Genomic DNA, 16628 nt, shown 5'->3' on the forward strand with positions numbered 1-16628 from the left:
ATGTGTTTCATAAACTTCAGCTGCCTGATTTCTCTTTACATGTTGTTTATGTGAATGGCAAAAACTACGAAGGATTTACAAGGTTTGTGCCATGCTCTATATTGCTCCACGGTGCACCAGTTGTCAGCTCCAAGGTCACAGCTTTATTAAAGGATCAAGATTTACAATAATGTTAACAAGAGCATGAATGCCTTCACAGACAACACCTTCCTGTAGTTTACTTCCCTGAAGTCACCTGCACAATTTCTCCCCCTGCCAAAGCTACTAATCAATAAATACTGCGGTCTCCTGTAGAAAGTTCAAGTGGATCTATCATGTTGCTTTAGTAATAAATCCTTGCTTTTGTTTAACACCTGCCTTCATATGACATAACCTTCTTTACCTGCAGTAATTAAACTTCCTAACAGTGTTATTTGGTGATTAAAACCTGCTCCCTTTTTAAAGATTGAGAAACTAAGGCATAAGACCAGGAAGTCATACAGGAAGAGTAAGACTTGGAAACCCATCTCTGCCAGCCTCCCATGTGCTGAGGGTGAAGGCCATGCTGCCTGTACCCCAATGGCAGTTGTGCAGCATCTCAACTGAGGCTTCCGTAATTTTTCCTTTTCATGTACTGTCACAGCCTGTCTAGGTTGCCTCTGAAGGTGTGGTGTCATCCTCACAGACACAAGCATGTACAAGAAGCTTGTGTCTGCAGGCTATTTAGCACTTAAGGTGTAGCTCTGTGTCTTCTTCTGGCCGTCCCTGCAGTGCTGATGAGGTTACTGCCACCAACTGCTGCTAGTCACCCGCTCTGATTGACTGGTGTGGCTGCCTGCTCCATTCCATGGAAGATAATCAATCACTTTAAACAGTAGGGGGTTTGCCAGCCACTGAAGAGCCCAAATAACCCTTATCAGCAGGGATAAGGGTTATAGCAGTAACCTCTGAGCTAGCACAAGCCATGGTTACCAGAGGACAACTTACCACAGCATCTCAAATTCCAGGCATGTCTTCCCCTGGGAGATCCCTGCCCAAGGAGTTCTGCCTTTTCTGCCAGATTTTCTCCCAGCCTGAAGTATGAGCAGCAAATATCCCAGCCCAGGCAACTTATTTCACGTTGGGCCAAAGGCTTTGGAAGTGCTTCCCTTGAGAGTTTCAGAACTCTTGGTACTTAGAGGCATGCATTTTTTTTTTTCCATGTGGTCTAAAAAGCAGGTATTCAGGTAGCGATTGGCTTTTGTTGTGCTGTCTCTGCTCTCCCTTAGGAAGATGCTAACATTAATAGGTAATAGTCATTGTGACAGATATTGAACATCCTTCACAGAATCACAGGATGGTTCATCTCTCTCATCTTCAACTAAAGAGAGACCTCAGCTTCAGCTTCACTCCCTGCAGGTCCCTCTCCCCTCCAAACCAAGAGCCCCGATGATGTCATGGGCATTGCCTCTTGCTGCTGACCACTAGCAGCTACAAGAACCAGCTGTGATGGATGCCTAAAGCATTTAGGTTTTCATTTGGTTTTGAAATGCTGGAGTCTGAAAGCATCTGTGAACCACAGCTCTTAATGTTTTACACTCTCTTTCCCAAAAGTCTAACCCCAGGCCCGAGAGAGAGGGGGATCTTCCCACCCAGAGATCTCCTCTGAACATCTGACTATGGTACAGACAGCTGCAGTCAAGAACACAGGGGAATTAAGAGGAAAGATCCATTTTCTCTCAGTCCTGGCACTGGAAGGTTGCGCAGAGGAGTTGTGGACGCTCCATTCCTGGAAGTATTCAAACCCAGGTTTGGATGGAGCTCTGAGCAACCTGGACTAGTGAAAGGTGTCCCTGCCCAGGGCAGAGCAGATGGAACTACATTACCTTTAAGGTCCCTTCCGAACCAAACTATTCCATAATCTCTGAGCAAAAATAGACAAGGCCCAATCTGAATCTTAGATTTATTATGATTACAACCTTCACAAATTAATATTGTTGATATAGTCTCTTCAAATCTGTTTCTTTTTAAAGCATTTTCAACATTTTAGTTTTTGCTTATATGCCAAGAGTTATTTCCAGATGAGGCCAGTACTAGATGTGCTTAACAGGTCCAAAGTCTTCTCTACCTGGAGAAGTCTGTGGGCATCAGTATAGAACAGATATTCTTTAAAGTTCTTATTCTGGTAGAAAAACACAGTCATACCACTGAATTAAGCTTTTTCCGGGTTTTTTTGGGGGTTTTTTTTGTGGTTTTTTTTTTTTTTTTTTTTTTTTTTTTTGTTCAGGATCACTCAGAAGGCCTGCCCCAACTCTCAGTAATGCCACTAAAACTACTCCTTAAAATCACCGCTAGTGCCAGTCACAGAATTCCAGCATCAGTTGGGTTGGAGAAGACCTCTGAGATCATCAAATCCAACCTATGACCGAACACCACCAAATCAGCTATAGCACAGCACTAAGTGCCCCATCTTTCCTTAAACATCCTCAGGAATGCTGATGCCATCACTTCCCTGGGAAGCCCATTCCAGTGTTTAATCACCCTGAAGAAATTCCTCCTGATGTCCAACCTAAAGCCCCTCTGGCACAGCTCGAGGCTAATTCCTCTTGTCTTGTCACTCGTTAATCGGGAGAAGAGGCCGATCCCCACCTGGCTACACCCTCCTTTCAGACGGAGAGCGATAAGGAGCCGCCTTTTCTCCAGGATCAACAACCCAGCTCCCTCAGCCGCTCCTCACTGGTGCTCCAGACCCCTCACCAGCTCTGCTGCCCCTCTCTGGACTCGCTCCAGCACCCCAGTGTCCTTCCTAGATTAAGGCCCTAGAACTGAACACAGATTCGAGGTGGGGCCTGACGGGTGCCGAGTACAGGGCACTGGACGACTCCACCCACAAACGCTCCGGAGCCTGGCGCTACCGCCGCGCAGCCTGCCGAGCGCCGCTGCTGCGCGGAAGGGCGGCGGGGCGGGCGCAGCGCGGGGGCGGAGCGGAGCGGGGAAGCCTCACGGACAGGGCGGAGCGGGGCCCGTGTCGTAGCGGCCCCGCCGGGCCGGGAGGCGATCGTCATGGAAACGCCGGCCCCGCCCCTGCCCCCCCGGGTGCCGCCGGGAGCGCGGCCGGAGCTGCCGGGTCCCTCCTCCCCGGGCAGCGCCAGGTAGAGCGCGGGGCGGGGGCCGCTGGGGCCGGGCGGGCGGAGCCGCGAGGGGCGGCGGGCGGAGCGCAGGCTGGGCTCGTTCCGCTGCCCCGCCGCAGCTCGGCCCGGATCTCACCCGGCGCCGGTGCCCCCAGCCATCCGCTCTCGGACCCCCGGCAGCGCCTCCCGGGAGCGAAGCGGGGCCGGGCTCTCCTCGGCCCGCCAGGGCGGGGCTTGTTCGTCGTCCCCGATCCTGGCGGAGAGGCCCGTACGTGTTGCCATGGCCGAGGGGGCCGCGGCGGCCCCGGCGTGCTTCAACGAGGATGATTTTTACTGCCCGGTGTGCCAGGAGGTGTTCAAAACGCCCGTGAGGACCGCCAACTGCCAGCACGTGTGGGTATCCCGACCCCCCGCCCCTTCCCCAGCCTTTTCCTCGATTCCTCCGGCTCTCCGCCTTGTGCTCCTCGGCTCCCCCCGCTCCCGGCGCACGGACCCTCGGCCTGGAGACGCTGGCGGTGGGGATGCGAGCCCGGTGCTGCTGCAGCCTCCCCTCGCCTCTTTCTTTTGTAGCCGACGAGCAGGACCGTGGTTTAGGAGGAGCCCCCCCACCTCCCCGGGTGTCTACTCGGCGGTAGGGGAGTTTGGCTGTGCTGTCTGAGCTGACTCGCGGTTTTTAACTTCATGGTTTTCCCCGTTCCTTTTCGAACAAGGACGGTAGTGTGAGTTGTTCTCTCTTTTCAGTTCATCTATTCAGCATTTTTTTTTTCCAGAGGGACGTTTGATTACAACGTGCTACTTTGTAGAAAAGCAAAATAGCTTTGGCAGCTGGTGCGTAAGGAAGGAGGGCTGCAAAAGCTGGTGACCTGAGGTCTCTGGAAACGCGTGCTGAATCAAGCTTTGCAGTGGTTTTTGGCTCCGCTTAAGGACAATAAACAGGAGTTACGCTGATAAGATTGTCCGAAATCACGTGCTTGCTGCACCATTTAATATCTCATTAGTGATCAATCTGGTATGCAGCTCGGTAATGCCAGTCAATAAATAAGAAGAGTTTTATCTAGAGTGCATTGCCAAGCTCCCCTGATTTCCATATACTTCATCGTAAGCACCATTGTTTCTTTTAAATGTCAAACTTGTATTTGGTAAACTATTACTCTGATACCTCTCTTTTTTTTTTTTTTCCTGACAATCGTCCAGCTCTCTTCAAGGACAAAGTATCCAACTCTGTATATTTTGCTAACCTGTGTTTGTGGTAACTTTTCAATTTAGGTTTTGCAGGAAGTGCTTCTTGACAGCTATAAGAGAAAGTGGAACACACTGTCCTCTCTGCCGGGGGAGCGTGACTAAAAAAGAAAGAACGTATCCCAAAAGGGCTCTAGATGTTGAAAACAGTATGAAGAAAGCTTCTGGGGGCTGTAGATGCTGTGAGAAGCAGGTAGAGTAAAACTTTAAAAAAAGTTGAATAAATTGTTTGTGGTTTTGTCCAGACACGCCTTTACTGCGTCGTTCTCATCTTGGAGCTGAAGGGCCTATAGCAATTTGAACTTAGCTTTGTAAGGTTTGTGCATTTACTGGGCATGCAGTGCCTGCTAGCTATAGCTAACAGGTGTAAACTGAAAGAGCATCTTGAATTGTCAATAAAGGCATTTTAAGTGGAGTGCCACTTTTTCCCTGAAAAGATGGAAAAAGTGGATATAGCTATAAAACTGGCAAAAGGAAAGTTAAGGAGTTGAACATGAAAATTGCAGATATATGGAAAACCTCAGAAACTCAGTATGGAAATGCAACTGCTTTGAGCTGCTATAAAATTTAATTTAAAACTGAAAAATGTGAGTTGATTAGTTGCAGTGCCCACATGATCAATCATATGTAATTTCCTCCTTTCCCATCAGTCCTTTTACATTCCTTTCATTTCCTTTCTAAAGGGATCATTATTTTTGGAATGCTGGGTGAAATCTTGACCCTCACTGAAACCAAGAGTTATGTCTCTTTTGATATAAACACATGTGGGATTGCTGCCATGCTTTTTGTTTATAACAAAATGCATCAATTCCAGGTAGTCTTTATGTTGGTTTCATTTCACTTGGGACTTCTGCCAGTGTGAAGATCAGCACTAATGGAGCCCTCAGCTATTTGCATTGTTCCACATGATTCATTGGGATGAAAGTGGGGAAAAAGAAACTGATAGCAAGTTGGTAAACTGGACAGAAGAACCAAACAGAATAACTTTAATGGAATTTAGGCACAGGCACGTGAGATACGATCTTGTCCAGCCTCTAGACCTGTGAGCACCTTCTGACAGTGCTGTTGGACATGAAATTCAGGGGAATGTCCAACATAGCTGTCTCCTGGCAAATGTAAGCAACTCATTCTCTTAATTTGAATTAAAAGGTCAATAGGCAGCCTTAAGTTGGTGATCATTCACCTGTTTGTTTCCCTCCCCTGCCAATGAGTAAACAAACACACCTAATGCAAAAAGAAAATGTTCCTTGCATGAGGTAACAGGAGGCCAGAGAAGACTGAAGGAGCAGTGGTGCTTATCCCATCCTCACCACCACTCTCTGTTCTAGCTCATCACTTGTTGATCCTTGGTCTGGGAGGTGTAGTTCCAGTGACTTTGTTTCAGTTAAATGGTGTTTTCTTGCATCTTTTATCCCTGAGAGAGCTCTCAGATGTCCAGCAGTTTGAGTGGCAGTGCTCTCAGTCTCACAGAGTGACACTGGCTCTGAGGAGAGAGGAATTGGAGATGTCCTGTTGGTGAAGAAGGTGTTCATGCTCAGAAAGGATACACAAGTTCTGGTTGCTGCTGCACAGGAGGTCTAAATAATTCCTGCATGGATTGCTTTCTGTTGGCAGAATTATCTCTTCCTTTTATCTGTTCCTGGATTGTTTATATGATTTCAGTAATTTGGCATTTTATTTTCAGGTTAGATTTTCATGGATGAGACAGCATTATAAAACGTGTAAGAAGTATCAGGACGAATATGGTGTTTCTTCAATTATGCCAAACTTACAGATTTCCCAAGATGCAACAGGGAACAGGTAATCAGGGTGTTCTATGTGTAACAGTGCATCTTCTTTCCCCACCCCCTCCCCCCATGGAAAGTATTTTTTTCCAGGGCATTTCTTCTTTTTTGCATTAATTATTATCCATATCTTGTGCTTCAGAATAGGAGTTTTTCCAGGTCTTTTTCTCTACTCTTAGCAGACAGAAGAAAACTTTTCTGCATGATGGCTTTGAAATGTCTTCTAGAGACTCTCCTGAAAAGTATTTAATATTTGTAGTTTGCTTTCCTTGCCTTGACAGCATTTGAGCAGTTTTTTTTTGTAACATATTTAATAATATTTACCTCTGGAGAACTTCCTGTCTATTTTTATTCTCCCTCCCCTTTCCTAAGTTTGTTTAAGTGGGTATCCTGTTTCAAAACATTACTGTGCAAGCTTTTGCCTTCTGATTGACTTTATTTTGAACAGATTTCTCAGGAAATATATAAGGAATTCCAGTATGTTACACACCATAAAATCAAATGACACTTGCCATTTGTTTTCAGGCAGTAAAGCTAACCTTTTTTTTTTCATATATTCTGACTGATGTAGGAGTTGGGAATTTTGGGTTGTTTTTGAAAAGCTTTTTATATGTCCATTCCACACATTCCACAGAGCTTTATTATAGATATCCTTTTTTTTTGCCATTGATTTTCTATTTTTAGCAGTCTGAAGTTCTCTGTGCTTGGTTTTCAACCCATCAGTCTATTGAAAGTTGAAGCGGTTACTGGAATTAGCTGCAGCAATGTTTCACTGAAGTGTCTGCATATTCTGATATCACTGTTTATGCAGTTTGCTACAGTAGAATACCTGTGATTGTAATATCACAGAAGTATTAAAAAAATTACCATTACTGTATTTGTGACTGTAAATATTCATGTTCTTACCATGTCCATACAGTTTCTTCTGGCTTAGCTACAGGTGCATATACAGTCAAATTTACTTTCTAAAATGTTCTACTTTACCCTTCCTTTAGAAAAAAAGGTTTATTTTGTGCTCAGTGTAGGAAAACGTACCTTGTTGTAGTTGAAAGTTGCAAATTATTTGTGTGAATACATGGCAGTTAAAGGCCTTTTACACCTTCCTAAGTCAAAAAACTTAGAAATTGCTACCTGTCTTACATTCATATACTTCATAATGATTTCATGATACTTGGCTGTCACCTTCATTGCCCATCTTGTTGACTAAATGTTTGTTGTATTATATATAATTTTCCTGTGAAGTTGTGTAGTATATAACCAAGCATCACCCTGGTAGTTAATTATCCAGAGAGGTCCCAGTTGATTGGAAATTAGCAAATGTAATGCCCATCTACAAGAAGGATCAGAAGGGTAATCCAGGGAACTACAGACCTGTCAGACTGACCTTGGTGTATCAGGGAACATCATGGAGCAGATCATCCCGAGTGCCATCATGTGGCATGTGCAGGACTACCCAGGAATCAGGCCCAGCCAACATGGGTTTACAGCAGTCAGGTGCTGGTTGATCAACCTTGTCTCCTTCTATGACAGAGTGACCCCTGCCTAGTAGATGAGGGAGTGACTGTGGATGCACATTTGACACCATCCCACTGTATTCTTCTGGGGAAGCTGGCAGCCTATGGCTTGGACAGGTGTACTCTGGGTGAAAAAAACTGTCTGCATGGCCAGGCCCAGAGGGAGGTGGTGATTGAGGTTACATCCAGTTGGCCCCTGGTCACCAGTGGTATTCCCCAGGGTTCAGTTTGGGGTCACTCCTGTTTAATACCTTTTTTGATGATTTGGATGAGGGGATTGAGTGCTCCCTCAGTGAGTTTGCAGATGACAGCAAGTTGGGTGGGAGTGTTGTTCTGCTGGAGGGTAGGAAGGCTCTGCATGGGGATCTGGACAGGCTGGATCAATGGTCTGAGCCAATGGTGTGAGGTTCAGCAAGGCTGGGTGCCAGGTCCTGTGCCTGGGTCACAACAACCCCAGGCAGTGCCACAAGCTGGGACAAGTGGCATCCTGGCCTCCATCAGAAATCGTGTGGCCAGCAGGATCAGGGCAGTGATTGTCCCCCTGTACTCAGTACCAGTCAGGCCACACCTCGAATCCTGTGTTCAGTTCTGGGCCCCTGAATCCAGGAAGAACATGGAGGTGCTGGACTGAGTTCAGAGAAGGGCAGTGGAGCTGCTGGAAGGTCTGGAGCACAAGTCCTATGGTTAGTGGCTGAGGGAGCTGGGGTTATTTATCCTGGAGAAAAAAAGGCTCAGGGAAGACCTCATTGCTGCAGCTACCTGAAAGGTGGTTGTAGTGAGGTGAGGGTCAGCTTCTTCTGCCATGTCTTGAGGTGAAAGAATGAGGTGAAATGGCCTCACCATTTAAGCTGCACGTGGAGAGGTTCAGATTAGATGGTAGAAATTCTTTTTTTTACTGAAAGCGTGGTCAGGCATTGGGATAAATTGCCCAGGGTGGTGATTGAGTCACTGTCTCTGGAGATGTTCAAGAGGTGTCTGGATGTAGCACTTTGGGATATGATTTAGGAGTGATTATGGTGGTCCTGGGTTGATAGTTGTACAGATGATCTTGAAGGTTTCTTTCAGCTTTGGTGATTGTGTAAATACTGAGACATACCTTGATCCAAAGGAAAAGTTGTGAGGGTTAGGCTATATACCATTGTATGTTGCCTTGAAATTCATGGGACTTAATGTATATTCCCCCCCCATCTCTGTTACTGTTAAACTTTTAAAATGTTGATAGTTGAGTAAAATGATCTCAAATTTTTTTTTTCTTTCATTTAAAGTAGCAGGAGTGATGCTATACCTGATACTGGCGAGATGGCTAATAATCAAATACTTCAAGGAGAAACAAGGTAGGTTGCTTACTTGTCTATGGTTGTTATTAAAATAGATTCTGATAGTCGCAGTGAAAACTTCTGCTAATGCAAAAACCAAAACACAAAAAACCCACACAAAAACACCAGGAGCTGTATTTATAGAGTCCCGTAATTTCTTGTACACTTGTATCTGTTAGAATTTGGGTATTTTAGTAGTTTCCTGAAGGATTTGAAAGGTGTTACAAGAAAGCAAAACCCAGGTGTAGCTGCAGTGGGAACAAAAGAAGCCCAAGTCTCAGAAGAGTGCATTTAGGCATGCTAATTTGCAATTAGTAAATTCAAAATTGCAATGTGCTAGTAGCACTGGGACACCTTTAGATCTGCTAATCAGTGGGGGTGTGGGGGTTTTTTTGTTGTTATCAAAGCATGGGAAAATAATCATAGCTTCATTCGTATGCTTTCTTAACACTACTTCTGAAACTCTCTTTTCTGTTTAATGCTTTTGTACTTCTGTTTACAGTGGACACCCAACCTTCAAATGCCCCCTGTGTCAGGAGGCCAATTTTACCAGACAGCGCTTGCTGGATCACTGTAATAATAGACATCTTTATCAGATCGTTCCTGTGGTAAGTAGAGCTGCTCATGTGTGTTTCTTAAGCTACTTTCATTGTAATTATGTGGACAATTTTAACTGTGCAGTCGCTACTCTATATCTGTAACAATCACTGTGGTTTGAGAAAGACAGACAATACACTTCACGCAGTGCATTTAAATTGAGGAGTGACTTTGATGTGAAAACGTTTCATGTCCAGCCTGCTGGTTCTAAGACATCTCTGAGTTAGTTGTCTCATTTATCTTGGTGTGAAACAGGCTCAGTTTTTGAGCCTGATGCTTAACTCTTCTTTATTTAGTAGTTCAGGTCTGTTTCTATAGAATCCCAGTTGTAACGTAACTACTGTTTTATGTGAAACCTACAGTTACTTTAAAAGTAATCCAAGGTAACCAAAGGGTCTGCAAGAGAAAAATCTCTTTGGTTTTCTATTATTTTCACCTGTACAGGGCTTGTTATTTTTTCTTTTGGCTTACTTGATCATCTCAATTGTATGAAAAATCTCCCAAACAATGAGTAGGTTGCAGTAGTCACTTTCTTTTCTAAGTTAACTCAGACAGATATGATAATCTTTCACTCTAAAGAGAAGCACTTTAGAAATCTACCAAGTTGAAATGTAGTTTATGAATGTTACACAATTGAGGAAAAGCACACTTAGCAGCATAATTTGATGTTAATGTCTTACTGTATTTTGATAGTGGATGAGTAATAGACTAGTTATTCCAGTAGAACATGTCTTTAATGCATTCTGTATTGCCAATAACTTTTTTTTTCATTCTGTCTCTTCTCTTCCCCCTCCAAATTCAGATCTGTCCTATTTGTGTATCTCTTCCTTGGGCAGATACTAACCAGGTTACTAGAAATCTTGTTAGCCATCTAAATCTAAGACACCGGTTTGACTACGGAGAATTTGTGGTAAGGTTTTTCTTCTTTTATGTGTGGAGGAATAAATGGTAACTTTTTTCCTAAAAATCAAAATGCCAAATAAAAATTTTGTACCTAACGTGTTCTGGACATGCTGTGTTCCTGCTCTTTATGGAACTCATTAACAGACAGGTCTGCTTCTTATCAATATGAAGTGCTACTGGGAATAGGTGTTGTCAGTAGTCAAACTGCTCCAAGATGATGAGTTAAGTCTTTGGCTTAGTGTTCTCAATCTGAACTATTTATTTCTTTTATTCAGTTTATTAGAACAGTTTATTACTGCTGTTTCTGGGAGAAATAAAATAGATGCTACTCTTTTTATGGACATTATTGACCTTTTAATGCAGAAATTGTGAAGTTATATTCTCAGGGCTTAATGTGCAGCTTGACTAGCTGGTATTGCTGCTACAGCTGCTCTTCCTGTATGTTGTGAGAGAGACTGAAAAAGAGATGTGTCATTTAATCAATGTTTAGGTTGTCTCTTTTCAGGCTCTCTTTGAGTAAATGACCTTAAGTAGATGGAGAACTACATAAACAGATGTAGTCAGTAGCTGATTCGTAAATCAAGCCAACCATTTGGGTTCTGCATGTGGGATCAGAGAGCTGGAGAGTTTGTGGCTTTTTCTACAGAGTTTGACAGGCTTTGGGGTGTGCAACTGGTATAGTATTTGAGTCACAGGCAGCCTCACTGAGTCAGGTTGGCAAAGATTGTGTATCTTGTCTTCTGAGCTGAGTGAGCTGTGATAAAGGCCTGAGGAGCTCGGGTTTGATAGCGGGGATTGGGCTCTTCACTGTGAGTGCATGTATGATGACCTAAAACTGGTGATCGGAATTCTGATTTGGGGAAACTACCAGAATTGCACTTACAAGATTCATCACTCTGGCATATTAAGAACCTGGAGGATATTCCTGCAAAAAGTAGCAGACTCTTTGTGTTCTGTGTTTGCTTTCCCATTTTAGGCACTGTGTTCTCAACAATCTATGATTAGTGTTGTCTGGGGATCCCATTTTGGTTTTATTAATGGAGGATGTTGTGGCTGGTTAGAAGCCCTGTTAAAAGAATTGTGTGACACAGTCAGCTTTCCTGAGCTGGCTGTTCTGTGACGCAGTTGAGCCAGGGAGAGAAGAGGGACCCTTCTGCTTAATGAGCTTGTCCCACTCTACTGATTCTTCTCCTGTCTTGTATGTCTCTTGGTACTTGGTTCAATACGAAGATTCTGTGCAATATAAACAATGATCTAGTAGCATAGAGTCTTTGTCTGGGTCCCATTTCCTATGTAATAACATAGCAGATGAATGATTAAACTAATGGCTATGCTGTATCTTGAGTATTTGTCCATTTTGATGATGTTTTCATTTTGTTTAGAATCTTCAGCTTGATGAAGAAGCCCAATACCAAAATGCAGTTCAAGAATCCTGTCATGTGAACTTTTAAAGTAGAACCCCCTTCATCTTCGTACTGATTATCTGAAAGAAAAATTACTTTATTCTGTTGGTGATCCGAAGGGTATTTTAATAAAAATGTTTTTCAGTACCCACTTTTCGGGCTAAGCTTCTTTTCACACTCATAAGGACTTCTGATAAATGATTTTGCTGAAACTCAGGCTTGACATCTTGACTGAGTTCTGCCCCTATGGAAGTAGGGACATTTTTGGAACTTCTCACTCTTGTCTTGATTTTCTCTAACTTTTACTACTCTGTTAATTACATGTTCATATGATTAATGTAGGATGTTTAATTCACCAAAACCTACTTTGAAAGTATCTTTAGAAAGACATGCAGTGATACTCTGTTGCACTGTTGGGTTTCTTCAAGTTCAGCTGTCTTCTAAGGTATCTTATGAGATGATAATTTATTTTTTTTCTCTTCCTGCCAAGGACAGGCATTTGTCCTGCCAAGGACTAATTTTATTTTGATATTGTGATTGTTTTTTTACTATTGCTAAGTGACTGAAAATAACAACAGCTTAAAATATTAAAAAATTGCTTTTCTACTGATCAACAATGCAGAGCAGGGCTTTTTTTCACCTTTCATTGAGAAAGAATGATGCCATTGCCTAGGAATAACTAAACCTATTTTTTTCCTCTTTGGGAATAACTAAAATAGGATGCTTGCTTACTAATGTGATGAGGCATATTATCTGTACTCCTAAGGAAGATTACGTATTTTCTGAGCAATTCAAGATGACATGCAAAAGGTATATTATTTTGGCCAATACCTGTGACCAGGTCTTGCTGGAGTTTTTTAAGAACTTCTAGTTTTGTATTTGGAATTGAAGTTTTGGTCTGTCCTGTCTTTCATGGAAGGCTGTGTAGCTAAATAACTAAACTGGCTTCACACCTACAAAAATCTTTTATTTCTGTAAAGCTGTTTAAAACTTGTACATCTCCTGCACGTAAAGGCCTCAAAAAACTGTTGAGAAGAAAAAAACTTACTCTAAAATAGTGACCAACATACTTTAAGAGTTCCTGTTCTAGATTTCCACCTTCCCAGCAAGAACATTGTTAAAATTGGGAAAAATACAAATAATGCAATTTTGAATTTAGATGGAAAATCCATTTGTAAAAACTTTAGGATCCTTTATGTTAGATTAAGAGGGAGAAGGGGAAAGAAGGCTGCACAGCATACGTTTTGGTGTTTTAAATAGTGTTCTGAACATACACCTGTTAGAACTAACTGCATTCTGTGTTTCCATCACCCATTATCAAGCTATTGTTATTAATGAGCATTGCATATGTTGTGGTGGAAAACATCCCCAGTAATTTTTTTTAGTCTAGATGGTGCTTTATGTGTTGTAATATCAGTTGTGCAGCCAAAGTACAGTCTGCTTCTTGTGCCCTGCCTCCCTGTTCCTTTCCAAACAAAGGTTTTGATTATTCTTTAAATGCTGAGATATTTCATATTCCAAAACTGGTAAGGTTGAAATGCCTCATTTTACAATGTAATGTGTTTCAGAACTGAAAGTTCTAATTTATTGAGTGTTGGAACTAACCCACAATACATTTTAACTTGCCTTTTCTATCCTAATATTGAGTGTAAAACGTTACTAAAGGCATTGCTGGCTAAAATTCGGAGAAAGTTGTTTATTTCAGAATTAGCTGTCTATTTCAAAAACCTTGTTTGAAGCTTCTATACTTTTTTTATAACTACATTTTTTTCATTTTGTTACTGTCTCACTACAGTATTTTGACAGCAGACCACACTTGGAACTTGTATTCCAATTTCCAGTTTGCCCCCATACACGTCTGTGTATTCTCACTTGTCTGTCATCTCTAGTGCTTGTGTGACCACATTGATTTGGAGTGGTTCACTGAGCCAACAGAAAAAAATGTAGATTTTTACATTTGCTCAGCAAAGCCAACTATTAAACAGTGCCCTTATACAGAAAAGAACGTCAAGGTACCTGATGATGAAGTTTTACCTTTTTAAAATAAAACCACATACTATGGTGATTTATTACTGCATACATTTCCTAAGGAGTTTAACAGTTAGATGTAAGTCTAGTTAACTTTTTTAGATTCAACAAAATGTTTATATGATCTGGCAATAAATGCCTGCAGCCAATACAGATTCTGAATGCCTCATGGACGCTGGGACTAGTTATTTCTGTTACTTGAATATATCTTGGGAATTACAAGTGAGATGACATCTGTTTGAAAACTCTGGGAAACAATGTTTTCTATAGCAATAAATAGTTGTCACTTGATGCATAGTTCTGAGCATTTTAATCATGTTTAAATGTTGAGAGACTCGAGTACACATTTTAAAGCAACAAGTGTGTATTAATGCAATACAAAAAAAACCTTTCAAAATGTTTATCCTCTTTATTTAAAATCTGTATTGGCCAGTGCTGCCTTGCTTAAGATTTTGTACTTTTAATATTAAGATATTGCATCCAATAGATTCACTAGGTAAACGTTTAATGAAAATTAAATTATTTGAATATGTTGCTGCTGGTCATGATCTTTCTCACTGAAACTCAGACATGCTCAAAAAGCTGTGTATTTGTGATGGGTGATGCCCAAAACATGAAATCTTTACTAGAAGATTGCTTCTTAACAATGTTTTCATGTTCATGTTGCATTATGTATGGTTTCAATATGTTATGTTTGAATTGTACCTTCTGGGTTTTTTCCTATTAAAGTATTTTATTTTCTATTTGTCTTTTTGTTGCATAATAAAGATGATCAGTTCCCTTGATGCTACTTCTTCCTTTTCAGATGCTTTCTAAAACTTAAATATATGATCAGTGTATGTCTTCACACTTTGAGTTATTGGAACAGTGTGTATGCTGTTGGAATGATGAGATGTGACTGGTGATGTCTGTGAGCTGAGACAAGATACCTTATATCATATCTTGGGTATTTCCAGCAAGCAGAAAAGATTGTAGATTGGCCCAAATCTGGTTTGTGCATATTTTCTTGTTTCCATGTTTGTTTGTGGCTGTTCTATGTAATGTAAATAGAGAAATGACATTCTAAAAGGAGACAGAAATAGGTATGTAACACTTGGGGTCATGAACAAACCTTGTTATTTAAAGGTTTTCTGAGAAGATTTAATGCTGTTCTGAAGAAAGGATTACCAATAAATTTGGGCTGGTTATAAGTTTTAACCAGCAAAGTGGCAGCTAGATGATTTCTCCTTCTGCCCTTTGTTGTGCTGAAAAAAACTGGTTATTTCTTGTGCTTTTGCATTCTAAGGACACGCAGATACAGTAATAAAATTGACTTAATGTGTTCTTTTAAATGACGGAAATGTAACAAAACTATGTAAATTTCCTTTATTAATTTATTCTTTCCCCATATAATCTAATTTTCCGATCTCTAAGTAAACCACTGTATCTCCTGAATCTCTTTATTAGCCCTTTGTTAGAGATTTCATTTGATTTGATTTTATTACAGCAATTCATATTTCACTACTTAGAGAGAATACATGTGGTGTGTTTAATTTTCATTGGCAGTATCTTGGTTATTGGATACTTGAGCTCTGTAAAGCTGCCCTTTGTTCTCCAGCCTTAAGCCAGGGCCTCGTTCCCGGGGAGAGAGGGGGATCTTTGTGCACCCAGTTCATCTTCTGACAGGTGGTTGGGACTAGAAGTCTTTCTCTGTTTGGGAAGCATTTCTGGGTCCCTCTTTTTTAGATTTGACTTTTGAGTCTGGTGAGATTTGAATGAGTGTCTGTGACTTGAAAAAAAGAGTGAATGGTGGTGTATTCTTTTACATACTTTGTTTTATGCAGAAACAGACACATGAACTCATGAACATTGTTAGGGGATGGGACAGTGGTAAAGTGCACATTAGTGAAATGACTAACCTGGCATCCTTTAAGGCTGCTTTATTGCAAGACAGAAGAGCCACAAGAATGTCTGATGAAGGCATCTTCAGGTTTCTTTTAGAATTGGAGAAACAAGCAATAAAAGGGCACAAAAATGACATAGTCTGTTCTCCATACAGTGTACATTTCTTCTAGAAATCATGTTTCTTTTGTTTCCTGTTGTGGCTGTATTTGGAAAAAAAAAAAAGGAGACAAAATTCAGGGTGTCTGCAATGAGGAGGCATTTCAATAATGTTAAAACTTCTACTTCCCAGGGAATTGCCAGACTAATTAGGGTCAAAGCATGGGGGTTTTTGTCTCATGAGTAGAATAGGTCTGTACTGTTTCTTATATTTCTCAAAGTCTAGGTCTGCTTTGGGAAGAACCAGTTTCACCTCTTCATTTTCCAACTCTAACCAGCCTTATTTTATCTGTAATATTTTTGTGGACATGATCAGGAAAGAGCTAAGAAAGTGAATTTTATATTTATTGCCTCACCATGACTCACACTTTTAGGAAATTGAGGGCAAGGAGGGAGGGAGGAGCCATCACTGCTGAATGCATTCTGTGGAGTAGCATTTAATTATATTTCAAATCTGTGCCTTAAAGTACTCTGTATATATTTAGAGGCATTCCTCAGCACTGTGAAGCTGTAGATTATTTCCCAGGCCTTAGAGACAGAATACTGTTTTTATGAAATTGTTTAATCTTACAAGGATGTGTAGTCACTGAGAAAAGTGCATCTCGCTATTAGTTTACATTCTTTTTCTACTGTTGTGTTTCTGTCACTCGTTTTTTCACTGAATGGCTTGGGTTAGAATGAACCTTAAAGATAATCTCATTCCAACCCCCTGCCA

General features: G+C 41.5%; 1 protein-coding gene across 2 annotated transcripts; it reads left to right on the top strand.

Moving 5' to 3' along the window:
* Window positions 1-2902: 2902 nt before the first annotated feature.
* Window positions 2903-14663, top strand: RNF138 (ring finger protein 138). 2 transcript variants are annotated; one of them, XM_074550256.1, is made up of 7 exons: window positions 2903-3482; window positions 4356-4521; window positions 6013-6128; window positions 8895-8960; window positions 9445-9550; window positions 10342-10449; window positions 11825-14663. In XM_074550256.1, the coding sequence occupies exons 1-7, from the start codon at window positions 3370-3372 to the stop codon at window positions 11891-11893; spliced, it is 744 nt and encodes a 247-aa protein (XP_074406357.1). In that variant the 5' UTR covers window positions 2903-3369; the 3' UTR covers window positions 11894-14663. The 2 variants fall into 2 exon arrangements, with proteins under 2 accessions (XP_074406357.1, XP_074406350.1); XM_074550249.1 differs by having other exon boundaries at window positions 2909-3482; window positions 8892-8960.
* Window positions 14664-16628: the final 1965 nt, after the last annotated feature.

The sequence above is a fragment of the Zonotrichia albicollis genome, chromosome 1 (assembly GCF_047830755.1).
Source record: "Zonotrichia albicollis isolate bZonAlb1 chromosome 1, bZonAlb1.hap1, whole genome shotgun sequence".
NCBI lineage: Eukaryota > Metazoa > Chordata > Aves > Passeriformes > Passerellidae > Zonotrichia > Zonotrichia albicollis.

Coding starts and splice junctions, on each gene's coding strand:
- RNF138 (XM_074550249.1), top strand. CDS start 3,370: ATGGCCGAGGGGGCCGCGGCGGCCCCGGCGTGCTTCAACGAGGATGAT. Junction 8,961..9,444: donor ATACTTCAAGGAGAAACAAG/GTAGGTTGCTTA, acceptor TTCTGTTTACAG/TGGACACCCAACCTTCAAAT. Junction 10,450..11,824: donor TTGACTACGGAGAATTTGTG/GTAAGGTTTTTC, acceptor CATTTTGTTTAG/AATCTTCAGCTTGATGAAGA.